The following is a 20,210-nucleotide window of genomic DNA, read 5'->3' as shown; positions in this document are numbered from 1 at the left end:
GGGGCAGGGATCCAGCAGCAGCCTAAGGTCACCCAAGAGAAGAAGGCCTGGAGGAAGCTGCCTTGATTATAGGATTTATCCTGGACCCTTCCTAAACCAGTAAATTCTGCCTGCTCACACCACTTGCTCTAAAAACAAATGAACTGAGACAGAGAGACTCTTAAAAAGTAAATCTTGACTTGCATTTTCACATCCCAGGTACATCAGCCTGATTTCAGTTTATTTATTTGCTTCTCTGTTGATAGACTCCTGGCTCTGTATGTTAAGAACTGCATCTGTTCCCCTGTAAATCAACAGTTCCCCTTGCTCAGGATGGCTCTTCTCCAAGAGCAATGCTCCCCTGCCATTAATTTTAACTCTAAATGTGCAGGGAGAAGCGGCAAAGCAGAAACCAGCAGCAATATGCTAGGAACCCAAATGATGGATTTCCTTGCTCTAGAGAACTGGTCTGAGCTTTTCCAGGGAAATGGAAGAGGGCAAGGCAGAAACTTGAGAAGCCAACAAAAATGCTGGAAAGGCAGAGAAAGAAACGGCTACACCAGATGTGAGCTGAGAACAGTGCAGGGACAAGGAGGGCAGGAGCTGCGCTAAGTCACTATTAATTCAATTAATAAATCTACTGAGATGAGGAAAAAAGCTAAATAAAAGCATCAATGCCTCTTAGAACATATGCCAAGCCTTACCTAACTACAAAGGTTTATTTATAGTAACTTATTGCTTCAGGGAAAAAAGTAAGAAAGGTTCTCTCACTCAGGGCCTTTTGGAGGAAGATGGAGTCTCCATTTTAAATGCAGTGAATACTGAAACTTTCAGTATTTTTTTAATTATTATATATAATTGCCTATTCACTGAAGTGAGAAAATCCCCTGCAAATGTGTCTTCATTGTATTAGGTGCATTTTGTTCTGTCTGAAAATACAATCATTGACATTATAAACCTGAAACCCCAAAACTAAACAAAACAGAAGGAAGGGGACATTTCAGATTTTTGCTGAACAGCTGCCTTTGCTTGGGCAAAAGAATGAGTTCTTGATCAATTTAACATTTGTGATGATCTGTTTACTCAATCTCAAATATTTTTCTTTGTTATGCAGCTATTTATTCTGCAAATGCAACCATTTCCTCACACTCATACCCATCACCCTGTCTTTCTTGTGAAGCCTAGTTTCTCTCTGTTTACACAGCCAACAATTTCTTTCCAAAAACTTGATTCTTTCCAGACATTCACTCTAAAATTTGAGAGAGATTTGGGGTTGGAGGAGGCACTCAAAATGGAATGGTGAGTTCAGAAGACCTTCCTCACTTGTGAAGTGACTGTGCATTTGCACTGTAAACAACATTTCAGATATGCAAGCCACCAGGAATTGCTGGAGCTGCAAGGAAATAACTCCTTTGGGAAAAGATGACAATAATTGTTTTCTGTTCTCTTCCAGCCAACAGGGTTTATATTCCCAGAGCCACCCCCTGATTGTATAAACTGACTCTTCTACCATCCCATAATTAGCCCTGGGTTATTTTTCTTGTAGGCCAACATGGCCTGATTTTTTACCTGCTCAAGCTCCTCAGCCAGTTAAGGAGACTTTCAAGGGCCACTTAAGCAGGAGATGCCTCACTGCTGCATTTTTCTTCCTTAAATACCAAATTTTTTTCCACTATTAGGTGTATATGTGAACCTCCATGGTCCTGTGTAGGATTTTGTCTTCATGTTTCCTTTAAACAGTTCCCTAAATATTAGCAGCTGAGTTCTATCTTTTATATCCCACTAAATGGACAGTTTTCAGTGCTCAGCTTCACTTAGTAGAAGAAATGCAAAGGAATGAGTGTACATAAATAACAGTCAAGGCAGAAGAACACAGATACTTAACAAAGGAATAATTCACAGCTCCAGAGGACTCATTGTAAGTGATAAGGTAGAAAGATATTTTTCAAGGTAAATAGTTACAAATTCATAAACTTAGGAACATTCTCATTTGTTAGTACACAATCTGTGATCCTTTAGTTTTAAACTGTTACTAAAAGGGAAAGACTCTGCTTTTTTCCTACCCAAAGTTCATTTCCTACCCTGAATTAATTTGATACAGTTATTTTATAACTCACTGGTACAGTAACTCCCAAAAAACTGCAACAATAAAAATCGGTGATGTGGGGAAACTTGGGGTGGGGGAAGGGAAAGACAAAACTATGTTTGGGGTGGGGTTGCTGCTGGTTTTAAATCAGTTTTCTCATATCAACAGAATTGCATTACATAGCAGGAATGAACATGTATCTGGATGAACCTGTAATTGACAGAGCTCAGCTGAGAATAGTATTTTTTTCCCTCTCAATCAACAGCACCTCTTAGAGAACAGTCCCTGTGTTTAAAACAGGTGAAAGCAGCTACACAACCTCTGCAGAGATGCTCACACTGTCCTCAGACTTTCAGAGGAAAACCTGAAGTGTTCCAAGATTTATAGTGCTAAAAGTGAAGACTGATGCTTGCCCAGGCTGTTGGCTTTGTTTGGCAGCCAAAGCCTATAAACCCCCATATTTGCATATTTTCTTGTACTGCAGAGCAGCATATATCAACCCCAATAAATCTGTACCAAATGCAGAGCAGTACCAGCTCAGTCATTACTGGCTCAAAATTCCTGCCACAAAAGGCAGCACACACACAGTTCTTACAGGCCAGAAACACAAGTTGCATAGAGAACATGAATTGTCTTTCTTACTTTGCAGCAGTGGGAGAAGATCTGACATATGTATTCCTGTGTGTATCGAGACCTACTGAGCAGTGCCATGAGGTGGGAGATAACTGTAGCATCCTGCAAACAAAGGAGAAAAGAAGAGAGTGTTCACACTGGATTTCAGCACAGCTTCTTTGCAGTTTGTTACTTAAAGGAGCACTCCTGATTCTGCACTCAGTGTTCTTCCTTCCACCAAGACTTTTATGGACACAGAGCAAGATCATTAAAAGCAGTTCATCACAAGCTGAAGGCACAAGTGACAGTTCTGAGCCAAATCCCCTTGGAAAATAAATAAAAGGTCAGTGCAATTGGAATAAATAGGAGTAACAGGAATAAAACTTCTGCAATTTGCCTCCAAAATATTTGGGACATAACCAATAAAAGAATAGTGGGGGGAAACATTCCAAAATCAAACATGGCCACTGACAGGGATTAGTCCAGGAGTTGCCTTAGTGTTAGCAGCAGTGTGGCTGACTTAGCTCTTCTCCCAGCTCCGAGTCCAAGGGAGCAGGGAGGGAACGCGGTGCCATCCTGGCCAGGGCACAGTCCCCTGGAACTGATTCATGGGCACTCAGCATGTCCTTTGTCTTGCAGTCAAACACACACTATAGACACTGTCAGTGTGTGCGACACTAGTGACAGAGAATCCCAAAGAAATCAGCAAAAGAAAACCTTTATACTTCAGTGGGAGGTTCCCTAAGCCAAGGCAGGGGGTTGGAACAAGATGATCTTTAAAGTCCTTTGCAACCCAAACTTTTCCATGATTCTGTAGCAAGTTCTCTTCTGCAAACACATCCAGTTATTTATCTCCGTGTTGAGTTACAAAACTATAATGTTCAAAAGCTTTCAGTTACTTTTACCAGCACGTTTTAGTAGCAGGAACTAAGGTGATAGTAAAAGAAACAATGAGTATTTTAGTTTGGAAAGGGGTAAACTGAATTACTTCTATGAGATAAAGGGAGCTGAGCAAAGGGAAGACTGAATGAGCCTTCCTTTCCAAAGCACATGTACTAATTTGGCCCAAAAAATGTAAGTCAGACTCTGTTTTACAGTGTTGTACAGTGATGAATTACATCAGGGAGGTGAACTGAAATTACAGCAAAACCTTCATGCACCTCAGTTCCCGTGAGAGCACTGAAAGCAGCACCAGCCTGAGTGTTCACTGACTGTATCTTCAGACAGACACACTGGTTCTGAGAAGTTTTACTCCCAATTACCTGGGAAATTTCCCACCACACTTTTTAATATTGTCAAAATAAACATGTACCAGTCTCCCCTATTTGCAAAAATATTTGAGATTATACAAAGCTTTGCAGTATTTATTTAATATTTTTAATTATGTATATACACAATTATCATACTTATTTTAGGAAGCTTTGCTGCTGACTATCCAGCCCTCTTATTCTCTTCAGAAAACAATAGGACAAGTGAGCCAAGAAACACACTGAGCATAAACAACTTGTTTCTACTGCTTGTTTCTCACCAAATGGAAAGGCTCAACATGCAACAGCCTCATTTGGCATCTCAGCATCCTACAGAGAGAAAGTTAGTTACAAAGACTTTCTCCCAGGTACACCAGCCATATATCCATGGTCATTTCATGCTTATATGCATAGGAAGATCAAGGGACTACCTATTTCAAGCAACATTTCCAGGGTTTAGCCAACAGCAGCTCCATCTGATCTGCCTTTACACACAGCCCAGAGCCAAACTTCAGAGCCCAAAGGCCAGCTTTGCTTGCAGTGCAATAGTGGACATTCAATCCCACAACGGGTCAGGCTGGAAGAGCCCAGCAGCCACCCGGTCCCACCTCCCTGCTCCAGCAGGGCCATCCCAGAGCTGAGGGCAGGATTGTGTCCAGAGGGAGGGAGACTCTACATCCTCTCTGGGCTGCTTGTTCCCAACTTCCCTGAGTTGAAGCAACACCAAGTGACAATATACCCAGGATTCCTGTGTTTTTATGCATTTGACCCATTAAAACAGATTCTTATCCTTTTCTGCAAATCTTCAGCAGCCGAAGGCATGAAGCCCCATCGGTGTTCAACACAATATCACATTCAGTGCTAAGAGGCTGCTCAGTTAAAAAGTTCCTCTGAGACACGAGCATCAAGAAGGCAGGAGAAAAGGGAGAAGAGAAGAAAGACACCCCAGGATTCACAAACAGGAATGTTTTTAAAAAAGAGCTTCAAACTGTAAGATGCAAGACCTGAAATCTACTGCAGGGAAACCCCTGACTATGAAACCTGAATTATTTCAAAGGATTCAAACTGCAGCTATTAAAGCAGCACAACTTGGAATAAAGTAGTTATTCAGTTAAACTCTTTTAACCCACACAGATGAATGTGTAACATCTCTCCATCTACATCTAACACCAGGGAAGGAACCAACACTTATTTTACATCCTCACCAGTGACATCCTTGTGCAATGATCCAGTTTCACCTAAAAATCCAACAGCACTGATCACAGGAGTATTGATCACAGGAGTATTGCAGCTGCAGTTTATAGACTGGAGATTTTTGGTAAAGGTCTAAGTGAACAGAAATTGAGCCTCAAACTGTTGGGAAGTTCTACAGTAGAGCCATAGAAATGGGAATTAAATGGCACATGGTGTTTTGTGTAAGAGAACTGACCAGTGTGGCACCATGACCCAGTGGTAAATACCTGGATGGGAAGGTTTTTGTATTGTATTATGAAAAACATTTTCATTTAGCATTTATGAGACAGGGCTGTTCTGCCACTAAACATTGTGGCAGGGTACTTGTGGTGCCACTGTGACCCAACAATATCATTGTACATATGATGTAAGAGTTAACAAATCCTAGCAAACAACACAGTGACCGTCCCCTGAAATTCTGCCAATACACAAAAATGTGTATTATTAGATATTCTGGACTATACATTTAGGAAGCAGTTCTTTATAGGTATCTTTTATACACCTCCTCATTATGTTCCATCAAATCTGAAGTGTTGTGAATATGAAAAGGTTAAAAACTCTTGGGAAGTTCCAAGAGGGCTTCCTTAATGTGTTTTTTCAAAAACTGTTAATTCTGCTCTACAATTTTGCAAAAATATCCAACTTGTGAAACAATTTTGGCATGTTGATCAGAAAAGAACCTAGAAAGAACTAAGGGATGTGTGGGCATAACTGACTTCCAACTGAATGTGAAGAGTGATTAGGTGTCAATGTGAGTCTACATAATTCCACTTTTATTCAGTTTTGACATCTAAGTAACAAAGAATCTTCCTAACAACCCTAGTGAGATTAAGTCTACCCTCATAAGCTACAGTTAAAACAATGAGATTCACAAATCCATTAAAATGTTGTCTGCTGACAAAGAAGTTCCAGGCAACTTAGGACAAATACCTCTATATCATATATATTGTAACAAAATTATTGTCCATACAAAAACAGAACTCAGAGAGAATTAACAGTTACATCTACCTGCTTGGATCCCTATACCTAATTTCTTCATATTCCTTTTTAACACAAAATTTTTAAAGACCTATTCTTAAAACATTTCTTTTTAATTGAAGGTTGCTCTTTTTCTCAAGTCAGAGAACTGAAATGTTTCTATCCACCCAAGTAACTTGAATTCAAGCTCTATAAGCTAGAACTGGTTCTTTTACAACTCTCATTTTTAGCAAGCAGATCAGACTGGAGAACTTTCAGCTTTGCTCCTAGCTCAGCCACCACAAATAGCCAGAAAGAAAGAAGGACTAAGGCATGAGAGGCTGACCCAGATTCCTTCCTTAGGAACTGTGGATCACTGAGCTGTGGTGGAGCACATGCACACTTGGCAGCACGTGTTCATTGCTCATTAAACACCTGGTTATTAGTCAGTGGAAGATATCCTGATCCTCTCAGGTGTGCCTCCCCTCCCCTTTACCAAGCCTGGCCAATACCAGGTGATGTCAGGGTTCTCATCCCAAACCTGCCCAGGAAGTAGGAATGCCTTTCACTCATCATTTCTAAAGACTGAGACTTCTCAAACTGAATCCTCATTGTCTCTACAGGACAGAGTCTCATCCTGCAGTGCCTTCACCCTCCAAACTCCTGTAAGCACAGGACTCCCAGCAGGGAATGCACCTCCTCCTCCTGCAAGGCCAGCACAGCAGCCACAGACAGCAAGTTCCCACTGGAATTGTATCTGGGTCCCACTGAGGAAGAAAAATAGAAACACAACTGAGAACATCTGTCAGGAAATAGGCAGAATGCTTCCATGAGCTGGAAACATTTTCTGCCACTGAATCAATTCTTTTGTTATCGGTAAGGTATCAGAAGTTGAAGTAACAGGATCTCAGTCAAACTGGAATTGCCTTAGTGCTTCCATCTACTCAGCAAGCCAAAACACACCCAGCTCACCCAGGTGAGCTGGCTGGTTTGCATAGACAATAATCTTGGAATTTAAAGAAGTCTGAGCCTATGTCTGCACCTCAAGAGATCTCTCCCCCTGGACTCCATGTCATTCCTCATTTCCAAGTGCAGCATGGTCACTAAATGGGTCTCAGCACCAAAGCCTGCACCCTGCCTGTTCAAGAAGCCTTTATTAACAAGGATTCCTCTGGCACAACAGGTCTGGATATAACTTGGTGTCACAGGTCAGCATCAGACCCTAAAAACTTGCCCTTTCTGAGAGATCAGTGTTCATCCGGGTGGGTGGGTGGGTGGGTGGATGGATGGATGGATGGATTGATAGAGCTGCACATTTTCTCAGTACAAACCCTTAGTTTCTATAGGAAACTGCCCAAATGTTTCCACCTCTGAAGAACAATTTTATTCTTAGAACTGAACAGAATTAATTACACAAAACTGTCAGCAATTGATCCTTCAGGCTTCTGTCCATAAGGAAAGGCTCAAGAGGAAAGGTGTAGTCTGACACCCAGCACTTCTGCTGAGAGAAATATTCCCATTACTGTGGGTGATGTGCACCTGTTACAAACAGAAAGGAATGTTTTAAGCTGCACCCTTTAAAGCACTTGTATATACTGGATTTTAACTGAGATGTCTTCTGAAACCTCCAGAATGACTGCAACACCCTTGGAGATGTTAAGCGAACTCCCAACACCTTGTTTTGGAAACAGTCCTGCCCAAGGTTTGAGAGAGAGCATCCTCTCTCTGCAGTCAAACCATGAAAAAATTCTGGGAAAGTTTCCATGTTAGACACAACTCCAGATCCAGCTTTTCAGAAGTTTTTTCCAGAACTGCTGGGCTGGAATGAAAAGCCATTGACAAACGGTGGTCTCCTGCCTTTCAAAAGAGGACCTGAAAAGGGCAGAAATTGAGAGACCTTCAAGTGCTGCAGGTGCATAGAGACGGTGACAGTCTCCCCAGAGCTGCAGGGACCAGAAACAAAGAGAGAGAGCAGGGTGGCTAAATGGGAACTTTGAATTCTTCCTGTTGTTCTCAGCATTGGAATGTCTACCATGAAGTGTTCATTAGGCCCATAATCACTCCTTTAATTGCAAAGCCAATGTCTCAATTGCTGCCTTGTGAAACACAGCTTGCAGCAGTGTGGGCTGGGGCTGTACCTTCCAAGAGATAAGAAAAGCACCTTATCAAAGGATCTGCATTCAGCTCTTTTCAAAGCATGGCTTTGGGTATTCCCACAAGAGGAGGAAAAGAAAGGATTTGCAGAAATAGGACCTTAAGCGTAATCATAAAATACTTAATTTTGAGCTATCTAACTGGAATGGGAAATGGGTTTTACAGGTGAACTAAGGAGCAAGGACCCCTCACCAAATGATCATTTCCTGTAGTTATGGTTAATTCCAGGATATCCCATTTGCCTGAAGAAGGACTGGGGGAGCAGTTGATGTCATTGCTGTGCAGCTGAGAAAGCAAAGCATGAAACACCAAATCCAGTCCTTGGGCATATTGTTCCCATGGTAGTGGTTATTTCTATGCTAATGCTGGTTCCTTCCCATTTCTGTCCATTTCTCTACCCCTTCCTCTCCCTTCAAGACATCAAAGAGGGAGCAATTAGAAGTCCCTGTTGAGCACTGATCCCCAGGAAGAGATATGGATTGTTAATGGAGACAGTCATCTTAAACCCCTCTCTGGATGCTGAGGGCAGGAAGCAGATGCCTCTGCACTTATCAGCCTTTAGAGGCTGATTTGGGGGAATCTAGGAGTGTGGGGTGAAGCCAAAGAAAGACAAAGAGGAAGCCCTTGGATCACTCTGGAGAGGTGCCTTCAGTGTTCACACATACAATATACATTGAGGTTTTCCACGCTGAACGATCACAAAACACCTGGAAAAAAGGCAGTGAACAGTGGAGGACAAAGCTGGCTGATTGTCTATACACACTAAATGCAAGCTGACTTTCTGAGATGGACTAACTGGCAGATGAAATTCAGAATAGGTGTATGGTAAGATTGAGTCCATAGAAAATAGCAAGTTTGCATACCTGTGTCTGGAATGAAAATGTAAAAATTCATTGGAGAAATGAATAGAGAACAAAACAGACATTGCAGCAGTGCATAACAACCAGACAAAAAATCATGAAGAAATCTGTTGACTATTAACAGCTAAACTGCAGAGAAAGTATGACATGAGAGGCCAGCTGTGCCCTTCTCTGTAAGCATCAAGACTTCCTCAGCAAGCAACAGCTCCCAGTGAGTGGGACCAGAGTGGTTCTCATTGTGGGTGCTCAGTTACCCTCAGAAGCTGGAGCTGCTCTGTGAGCTCCCCCAGACTGAGGCAATGCTCCCATTTTCCGAGCAGGAAGAGACTGCTGGTCCACTACAGCTTTCATTCCATGGCTCACCTTGCACCGGGACAAAGGAAGCTGCCAAACTCTCCTTTCCCCTCCTTCTCAGTAAGAGGCAGTGCCTGGGTTTGGGCAAACCCCAGAGACAGCAGTACCTTCAGAGAGGGCTCTGCCCAGTCACCTAACCAGGACCAGCACCAAGAGCCCTGCTGGCACATGCTCCAGGATAAACTCAGGACTACAGCAACTGGAGAGGCACATTTTCTATCCTCCTGTCACTTAAATGCAAATTACACATATACCAACTAAGAGCAGAGACATTTTAGAGGTGAAGCTCTTCCACTGAAGTACAAAAACTGAGCAAGCCCTCACTGAAAGTTAGTTTTATCCAGCACTGTCCTCCTCTGCAGTTGGGAAGGTAACTGTTGCCAGTAAAGCTCTGATAACAGTACCTCTAAATACCACTTAGAGACAGTTTTTCCTCCTTAAGATTGTACACAAGTCTGAACATGTAGGTACTTTCTTTATCAGTGGGCCACCCTGGTGACCAGCTGATATCAAACCAGCCATAAATGTTAGAGACACCAAATGCCTTAAAGGCAGGTGAGAAGTGCTAACACTGTTGCTCAAACAAGGCCTTATTACTACTCCAGAGAACAAGATTTTCCACTCCCACCCTCTCCATAGCCTTTAAAAAGACATAATAGTCTGCTTACAACTTACTGTGTACAGCAGATCCTCTGGAGTTACGGGGCTGATGAAAATGGTACGGAGACATCGCAGGCAAGCTTCAATAAACTTCAAATCAGGCGAGAGCAATCCTGTAAACATGGGCAGATCAACCATTCAGTCTCATTATCTTTGTTTCGGTACTTTAGGAACATTTACTGACACAGATCCATTAAGGGAGGAGTACCTTGCAATAAGGCTGGGATAATATGGCAGTCTAGGAGGGATTTGACATTGTTCTCTGTCCCCATGGCAAGGCTGCCCAGGACCACTGCACATTCTGTTCTCAGCTCCGTGCTTGAGGACTCTTGCTGGAGTAAATACAGCAACCTGCAAACACAAGTATTTTTAGAGGAAAATTCATATGGAAGAGAAAATTTCAGTCTAAAAGAAAATAATCTGAATCCTGCTGTGTAAAGAGGATTAAAACCTTAAAAGAAAGATGGAGACTGAACAAAAGAGTAGAGTAACACTTCATTCACAACCTTTTCACACTGTGTGTTCCTACACAACTTTTACTTGGTGTAGAAAAAAAATTCCACTGCTCTTTCTTAAGAAGGTACTGTCACAGCACTGACATCCAGGATGGGCCCTTCAGGATAACAGGGAGATCCCAAATTTCAGATAAAGGAAATGAGTTTGCAGTTTAAGGCTGATGGGAAAGGGTAACACCTGATGACCACTGTGGGGATAGTTATCTTTGGCAGTGATTTCTTCTGGGTCACAACTGCAAAGTAACTCCATCACCAAACACAAGCATGGGGTGGGCTGAGAGTAATCTGTGTTTGGAACACTGAGAAATGATCACATAAACAAAGAAAGCCCAAGAAAGTTTTATGTGCAGAAAGGCAGCTGTATTGGAGCTAAACAGGATCCCTTCAAGCCTAAAGCACATCTTGCCAGTGGTGTAATTTGGGTCCCAATCAATCTTGATTCTTTCTACAGTATGAAGAAGCAAAATACATAATCAAAAATACATATGCAAAATCATCACTAAGGCAAAATAGCACTCCCTCAATCCTGTGGAATCAGGTAACTTTGCACTGCTATTACTTCTTTACTTGATTTTTTTTTCTCTGCCCTCTAGACCATGTAATGACAGCAAAGAAAAGCTTCTATGCTCATGTACAAATGTCCTGAGAGATCCTGGCTAAAATACATCCTAGAAAAGAGGAAGATATTGAGCTCCTATGTGGAAAGCACAAACTCATCTACTGTTCTAGCTCTGGCTGACTCCTCTGCTGTATGTGCTGGTAAATATTAATTACTAATTAAAACATGTCAGTAGCAACAACCTTTTTAAAAATAGCTTTCAATAACCTAGAGGCCAATTTAGAAATTCAAAAATGCAAGAGTATTTCCTTCCATTTTCACTAGAAAGTCCTGAAGACCTGCTCTGTGTCTTCCCTGTACAGACCACACCAACAGCCCTCTCTCATTATCAACAAATAACCTGCTGCTTGTATGCAGAAATGTTCAGCCACCAAATTACAGAATCATTAAAGTTGGAAAAGTCCTCTCAGACGACAAAGTCCAGCCATTAACCCAGCACTGCCAAGGCCACCACTGCCCCATGTCCCCAGATGCCACATCCACACAGCTTTGAAATCCCTGCAGGGACAGGGACTCCACCACCAATGCCCTGGGCAGCTGTGCCAGGGCTGGGCAAGCCTTTCCAGGAGGAATTTTCCCAATATCCAAGCTGAACCTTCCTGGCACAGCTTGAGGCTGTTCCCTCTCTTCCTGTCCCTGCAGCAGAGCCCGAACTCCCCCGAGCTGTCCCCTCCTGTCAGGAAGCTGTGCAGAGCCAGAAGGTCCCCCCTGAGCCTCCTCTTCTGCAGGCTGAGCCCCCCAGCCCCTTCCTCAGCTCCATTCCCTTCCCTGGGCACTCTCAACCCCCTCAATATCATGTCCTAAAAAGACTCTTTTCCCCAAAATGATTTTTAAAAAATTCAAAAGCACATGACGTTCTGAAAGCTTTTCTTTTCCAAGGAAAGTAATTGCTATTTTCTTTCTCATTAACACTCCACACGTGGAACAAATGTTACAGCTCTGCGTCTCTTAAAGAGCAAAAATTAAACACATTGACTACAATATAAAGTATAATATGCTTAAAATAGAAAGCCTTACCTCAACTTTATAATTAGTGAAGATCAAAATTTAAATTCCCATTTTGCATGCAGTAAGTTTCTGAAATACTAATAATATCCTTTTCTATATCTTTAAAATAAGTCTGAGGTTCAGATCAGGTGTTCCACAGAGCTAGACATGCATATTGTAATATTTTCTATTTCTGTCTTTAAAAGACAGAACTGACACCAAGTAACGTTGAAAATTAAGTAGTTTCATGACAAAACATAAAATTACAAAAAGTTTCAAGTGAGGAGAATCCATATAGTCACTAAAGATAAAACTGTTAATTAATAAAGTACTGTCAAGCATTAAAGACAAAGACCCACATTATTCTATTGTCCATGGGACCATCCTGGACTGGTTTGTTGATCCCAGGCTCTAGCCTAGACAAATTCAGCAAAGATGTATAATGCATTCCTCCTTTACATTAATACCAGGATAAAAAGGTAGAAAAATGGCATTTATATGCAGGGGACAGGGACAGAAAGGAAGATTATACTTTGGATTTTGGAAACTTAAAAATATGATTAAGGTACTTGTTCATAGTTCACATGTTCTAAGAACACGGTGTCCCTGCACATCCTGGATCCCTGATCTGCAGCCTTATCCCTCATCAGCCAGCCTTTGGATCCCAAACCAGCAGAAATACTGGAACAAGGCTGTGCTAGAACCACCACAACACACTTCTGTGTGCTTCAGGGCAAAACAAAAGCACAGATACACAGAAAAGGCTGTCTAAACAGCAAAAAGGTACTAATGTCCTTGTTGACATTCTTCAGCCTGTGGTCCTGCAGTAAAGCTCATTATAACAAACAGGAAATTAAATAAACCTGATAGAAGGATCTTACAACATATTCACAAGCATTTTCCGCTGTTTTAAAATGCAGTGTTTAGATTTTTTTAAAAACTTCTATAAAGCTTCTTCAGATATTTTCCACTTACTTTTATATAAAATACAACTTGTGCCCCTCTAAGGGCAATTAAGTGATTAAGACTTTTTTTTCTCACATGTCAGGAATGATATCCAGGAAATCATATCCAAATGAGGAAGGACAGCTAATCCATCCAGAGAGACACTTCAATGGACTCCATGAACAACCATGCCAAGAAACAGAAATAAGGTCAGCTGGAGGCATAACGCACACCTGGGAAAACTGTGGATTATTTTAAAGTAGAAAACTTCCATGGGAAGCAGCTGCTGACTAAAGGGAACCACAGTGGCTTAGCAAGGAAGAGACTCAGCTCAGCTTTCTCTTTCCTTTGACTGAGATGGGTGTGATGCACCAGAGTTCCACACCATAAAACAGATGTGCATGATTTAGACCTCCCAAGTCCAGGTCTTAGCACCAGCCTCACAGTTAAAAAGAGCAGAAACGCCCTTTTCCACACTCCATCCTATTTGCAAGTTGCCACAAAAATCTCTCGAGTTCCTAAAACACCTGGCGAGGAGATGAGACTCGGCACTTCCTCAAACCCCATAGGCAGGCACGTGGAGGAAGAGCCCAGGATAACAGTTTGAGTGCTGTGAAGCTCAAGACATCTTTCATCAAAGTATGTTAATAATTAAGAGTTTTAATTGAGTCATGATTAGCTGAACATTTATTACCCCCTTGCAAAGGGGGTGAATACACTATTTGTGAGATTATCTTATTGTATCTTATTCTGCCTTGGAAGATGCTTGTATTCCAGTCCATTGCAAGAAGGCCCAAAAGCTCTTCCCTGGAAAACCCCCGGGATGAACATACAGATGAGAGCACTGCTGAGGTGAGTTACCCCTGCTGGCTGACAGAACACGGAATAAAGAGTCACTGCAGGCACAGAGGCAACCTCTGAACATGCTGGAAGTCCCAGTGAGAGTCAACCCCAAACAGTGAACAGAATTAATGTATTGAGAATAGCTCAAACAAGGCAGGAAAAAAAACTTTTTTCAATCTGTTCTTTTTAGTGCTAAAAAGCACTACTTTTCAGACATAACAAGAAGCAATCACTTTCCACAGAACTTGCCAAAGACAGAACCAAGTATAAATGTAAAAGCATTCAGAAGAATTTCTGTACAATAATGTCTAAAGTGACAAATTAAATAGCTATAGATTCTTACACATGAAGAGTCAAAAATGAGTGATTTTTATGATTGCTAGTCACAGAAATTTATCCTGAAGTGAGATGCCAGTTTCCCTTCTGGAAGCAATGGTAATTTCAAATCTCCAGAGGCTGGCTCTGAGGGACCTGGGCTAACTCTACTCCCTTAAAAGCCCTACAAAGCAAAGATAACTGCTTCTGAAATACTTCACACAGTGCATAGTGTTTTAGAAGAGCCAAGTTGAGTGGAGCAGTATGCAGTGTGCAATAAGTAAGGGAAGCTGGCTGCACAGAAAGCTTTTCCCTTGGGAGTAAAACAAGGAGTCTCAGCTTGCAGCTCTAGTAATTTATCCTAATGCTTAAACATCCTCACTAACATTAATATTCCATGAGCTGTTCTATATACACCACAAAAACTGCATCCAGTGTGATCCTTGTTCATGTAACTAAATGCAACTTTGGAGAGTTTCAGTATCTACTGAGCTGCAAGAGGTCTGGATTTGAAACTCCACATTTTTCATGACTACAATCAAGTTTTCCCTCCCCTTCCTCTTGAATGATGTTTCATTTGGGAACAGCCCAGGCTCCTCCCCGTGAAGCCCTGTTGACAGCAGGAATATTCCCCCAGCACTCCTGTCCTGGTTCCCACCCTGGTGCTCCCACACCATCTTCCAGAGTGACTTGAAGGCTACTGAGGTGCCTGCAGAACAGCCTCTCCTCTTGGCTGCTAGGTCAAAACCCTCCACCCCAGGGCATCACCACTGTGAGATCTCCAGTCGGAGCTGAATTTATTCCAATGTCTCCCCCTAAGACCATTCCATGACCACTCAGCAAAACATAAATACATCCTTTCTTTGCAGCCATTTATACCAGAATAGGAACACACAGTCCCTGAAACCAAACACAGATAAATTTACACCAAGAGCACTCAGAGCTTTTGAACTTAGAGTGAATTACACCGGTTCAGTTTGAGATTATTTTTGAGATTATAAAAGCCTTTTGTTCCACAGAAGGTGTGTTAATAGGCATTACACAAAGCAACATCTTCACCTAGTCTTGCTTCAACCATCTTATTTTGCTCAAGACTGGTATTTATTCCTATGTTCACCACTGCACTGTTCATTCCATTTACTTTGATAAAACACATTCAAACGTTATTCTAAGTCTTCAGAAATTCCTGTCTGATTTAGAATATCAGCTAGCTTATGACCACCATGTGAACAACTACTGTTCATTAAGACAAACCAATTCTAAAGGGGTTTTGTCTGAGGATATCAAGTGACCTTATACCAAAAATCAAGCTGTTTTTACTTCCCATTCACCTGCAGTTTGAAATTCTCCAGGGTATACTAAAAGAATACACTACAGTCTCACTGAGTTTGATATCACCATACAATATCTTCCATCAGCACACAAAAGAGGATGTCAAGAACACATTTTTGAGTAATTTTGTACAATTTGACTCTTCCAGCTCCTTAAGAAGTAACATGAGGTATCATAAAGCTACCTTCTACATGGTATTTTTAAACTTGAAACTTAAAATTCTAATAATAATACACAATAGCAAAGGTGGCATGAGAAGTACATCTTGTATTAACAACTTTCAGAGCAGGCACTTCAGAGATATGGGGTTGTATAGCTTCTAAACAACAGCTGTCATACAATTCTGCTGACTGCAAATGTTTGCCTTGACTCACCTGTACTCCACAGCTGTGTTAGAAAAATACCTTGTTCCAGTTATATACATCATCCTTGTGGAGACAGTTATTCCTCATTTAGAGCTGTCCAATTATGCAATCAGGTCCTGACTCCTGACTTGATTTGAAGAAAAGCAAAGGACAACCACAGGAGAGCCTCTGCTCCCCACCTCTTTCACCACCCTAGAGCAAAGCCAGCCTTGGAAAACACCAGCAAGGCAGGTGGAGCCCCTTCCCCTAAGACAGCAAAGCACAGCACCTGTGCACAGACCCCTGCCTGAGGGGTGCACGACAGAAAATCCCAGTGCAAACTGCACAAAGAACAGAACAAGGCATCAGGAAACAATTGCATCCTGACCTCTTAAGGACATCCAAGCAGCTTGGACTAAACACTCCCTAATGTGCATGACAGACCTCACAGTACTGTGTCCAAGTGCAGGGAGTTCCTGGAAGCAAGCTGGGAACATGCCAGGGATGATGAAGGACCCAGAAGATGTGCAGAGCTGATAACAGCACATTTACCAACAGCCCCAGCAGAGGCCAGGCCTCAGCTCCTGCAGGCACCAGGGCAATCAGGTGGGCACAGAGGAGCACTGGGGGCGTGAGGAGCTCTGCCAGATCCTCAGGCCTTGCTCTGAGGCAGGATCAAACATGGAACCATTTGAAGTGCCTGTCCTGGTCGATGTTCCAGCTCTCACTGATGGAGATCTACAGCACTGTCACCCCAGCAGCCCCTCAGCATTTCAAGGCACATTTCTCCACTGCTGTAGGCCAAGTCCTGCTCTCCCCATTTTCTGCTCATCTGTCTTGTTTCTAACTCCACAGAACAAGACCTGCTTTTTGTGAGAGTTAGTTTTGTGTGATTATTGAGCTGAGGCAGGTCTCGGTGCAGTCAAACACAAGACAAGAAGTGGAGGTAGGACACGGTCAGAAGCACTGAGAGTGGTTCTGTGAGAGGAGCTCTGTCACACCAACCTGGCATTTCACCTGCACTGCCAGGGGCAGAGCCACCTAAAGCATTTCCTTTCTCATCTTTTTTACCAGGTTACACAGTTATCAAAGCAGCAATCTTTTATTCTTTTGGCAAACTCTAAAAGAACACTGCCTGAAGGAATTTGATTACGTTTAACAATAAATTGAAACATAAAATTTCATGTTGGTGTGTCCTAGAAACAATTTAAAATCCCAATAAATTCTTACTAGTTTTCATTTCCATAGGCAACCTAACAGTCTGCTGTGCAGAACTCAAAATTCAAGTGATGGAATAGAAAAGAGTCCTTCAGCTGTTCTACATGGCCTTAAAATGTACTCCAAAGAAATTTTAAAAACTTAAAAACCCAACAGTTAAACAGAATCACTAATAACTGACAGGGAAAGGTTAAAATTAGCTACACAAAATTCTTTGAGGTGCACCTACCTAGAGAAAGCTTTGGGAAGAAGTGCACTACCACCTTACAACGCCAAATAATTGACTTTATGTGAGAGGGGAACAATCAGCTGGAAGTTAGAAATCATTTTCAGTAAGTGACAAGAATGATTTAGTGATTCTGTTAAAGGCCCTGGGTGGTTGGGATTAAGATTTGATTTTAAAACTGTATTAATTTTGGAGCAAAGGAATAACTGAAGCACTTAATGAAGTGGATTAGACTTTAAATATTGAACTCTCAGCCACAATAATTAGATCAGCAATAACTTAATTCAAGTAAGGTTTCTTTGTCAAAATCACACAGAGCTTCAACAGGTAAGTGCAACAAACAGGAAGACAGACTTTGCTGTGCTCACTGGAATTTAACATTGCCTGCCCTGTGCTCTGCCGTCCCCCACACGAAAGAAGGAAGGAAATGATCCCAGGAAAGGCCCTGCTGGTGCCCGCATGGCAAACCTGCAATGCTGCATCTCTCTGGGTACCAAGAGCTGCTCCACAGACCTGGAATGCTGACTGATCAGGAACCTCCTCCTGCTCATTTCACTGAAGGGTTTTCTGTTCCAATTCCACCTCTGTGAGCTATTTACAGTTCAGAGGATTGGGAGCCAGCAGCACTACAAACTGCTACTAGATGAACAGCACTTACTTAGTTCAGAAGCCCTGTTAAGATGACTTAGAAAAGAACAATTTACATTTGAACTGATGATTCCATCATTTCCCTGAGATTTAGGCTGTTAGAGGACCTGACAGCATTAAATATTGAACTTGGACTCCCAGGAGGTGTCTGACATGGTGAAAGACACAAAAGCTGAAGGACTTGTTCTTATAAAACTGCAGAGTAAAGGGGCACACCAACAATTACTGTGGATTTCTTGGTCTCTGCATGCACTAATGTGGGGTAGAAGGAAAAAAAAAGCTGAAGGACAGTACAAGTAGGAAACTATTTTTGCCAGTGCTGTCGTGTCTTAGCTTTAAGTTGGTCTGCCACTGAAAGAATTTGGCCTTAAAATAACTTTTCCCCTCTAAACTTTAAAAATTCTATTTTCTGGGACTACTACTAAAAAGCAAGAATTTCAAAAAGTAACATTTCTGCAGCCTTGACAGGGGCCCAAGGCCAGCATTCCATGAGAATGGAAATTCTATGATTCTAGGAAGAGATACAGAAAATCACTTCTTAGGAAACAAAATCCACACACAAGCTGGCTATTTCCATTCTGAACACCCAGGGCTAAGTCTGTGCACACATTTGTACAGTTTTAACACCTCCTAGTTTTAAATTCCAGACATGGCAATTCTGCAAGCTTTCTTTAATCACCTTTGTTTTTCCTAGCACCTTCTTCAGAACAAGCAGTGCAGAGATGACCACAGGTCAGACTGAACTTTAAAGGGCCCCCAAAAAATTCATTTAAGGTATTGATGCACGTCCCTTTCCAAAGATGACACCACTGGAGAGCCAGCTCAGACTCAGGAGGGCACTGGCCCAGAAATGACAGGGATCCCCCATTCTTCCACAGCAATTGCTTCCTTTGTAGGAGGATCTTCAAAGGACTTTGCATTTCTTTGCAATATTTTAAAATAATAGGGATATTTCATATATTCCAGTAGTATTTGGCCCAATTTCAAATGAAAGATACTTCCTAGACTTGTTTCCAAACCCCATATGAGTCTGCTCTAATATTTGAACAAACTGTTTTCTTTTCCACTGAGTGACAGGTGTGAAGGGGTTCCTTGGGTCTAAAGAGCATTTTCTGAAAGTTTGATGGAGGAATACTTGGGGAAGGAGAGAAAAGCAAGAAATGAGTAAAAAACAAGCTGAACCACAGGACAAAGCAGCAGCAGAATTCTAACAATTCCCATTAGAGAAGAGAATCAATTTCTGATGGGAACCTGCAACTGAACTCTGTGAAAAGAAAACTGTTCTTAAAGACTTAAACCAAAGAATGCCAGGTTGGTTATTCCTCCCCTCACTGAGGGACAGGCTTGGCTTTGCAGACTGGAATTCCACAGGGCCCTGGACAACACCAGCTTCACAGATTAGAAGGCACATCAAAATTGCCAAAGGCTCCCCACCTCCTCTTGACAGGGAACAAGCAAAGGAGCTCTCTAATCCAAACAGTCTATAATCCACTGAAGCCTATCTGCAACACCTTGAGGAACTTGTAAAGCCTTCAGAAAGGCACTTGGGGGTAGATGTCAGGTTACAGCCAGGGAGGATCATCTTTGGTCACAATAACTCAATGTATTTCAGCTACTCCTCCAGTCTCAAGAGCCTTTTCTGAAGAAACTTCTGGTCATTTGAGAATAACTTGTTGGGAAGAGAGCACAAGTGTGAGATTCACTTTTTAACATTTCCCAGGGCCAGTCATTTCTCTGCAGTTGTAGATTAACTGTATAATTTACCTGGGCAGGCAGAAGGCATTAACAACAATGAAGAAAAAAGCAGTTTTGAATTTTCCTTACTGGGCACAAAACAAGCAGCAGCAAAAAGCAGGATAACTGAGGGAACAGAAGTCCTACAAAACGTAAGAACAGGCAGATTCTAGATTTGGAAGGCAAAGATCTTCTGAAGCTTTTAAAATGGGAACCACAAGAATCAGTAGGACTTGCAAAAACCCTTAAGGCCTATTGCTGATAGAAATTCCTTAAATTTCTCATCATCTTCAACAAATGCGCATTTTCATCCTTTCATCTCCTGTGAAGTCTTCTCTTCAC

The 20,210-nt window shown here is 42.0% G+C and overlaps 1 protein-coding gene across 6 annotated transcripts in view; it reads right to left on the bottom strand.

Annotated features, from left to right (window-relative positions):
- ARMC8 (armadillo repeat containing 8) overlaps positions 1 to 20,210 on the bottom strand; it is a 61,043-nt gene that overhangs the window by 24,838 nt on the left and 15,995 nt on the right. For 5 of the 6 annotated variants that reach the window (XM_068201103.1, XM_068201107.1, XM_068201105.1 and 2 more), the window contains 3 exons: positions 10,351 to 10,493; positions 10,158 to 10,255; positions 2,708 to 2,800 (listed from right to left, as the gene is read on the bottom strand). In XM_068201103.1, the coding sequence (XP_068057204.1) occupies positions 2,708 to 2,800; positions 10,158 to 10,255; positions 10,351 to 10,493 (334 nt within the window). Of the gene's footprint in view, positions 1 to 2,707; positions 2,801 to 10,157; positions 10,256 to 10,350; positions 10,494 to 16,072; positions 16,238 to 20,210 lie in introns of those variants that run through there. The other variant, XM_068201109.1, reaches the window with a different exon arrangement.

This window comes from Anomalospiza imberbis, chromosome 10 (assembly GCF_031753505.1).
Source record: "Anomalospiza imberbis isolate Cuckoo-Finch-1a 21T00152 chromosome 10, ASM3175350v1, whole genome shotgun sequence".
Lineage (NCBI taxonomy): Eukaryota > Metazoa > Chordata > Aves > Passeriformes > Viduidae > Anomalospiza > Anomalospiza imberbis.
The sequence above is the reverse complement of the archived record's forward strand: the minus strand, read 5'-3'. Positions and strand labels throughout refer to the sequence as shown.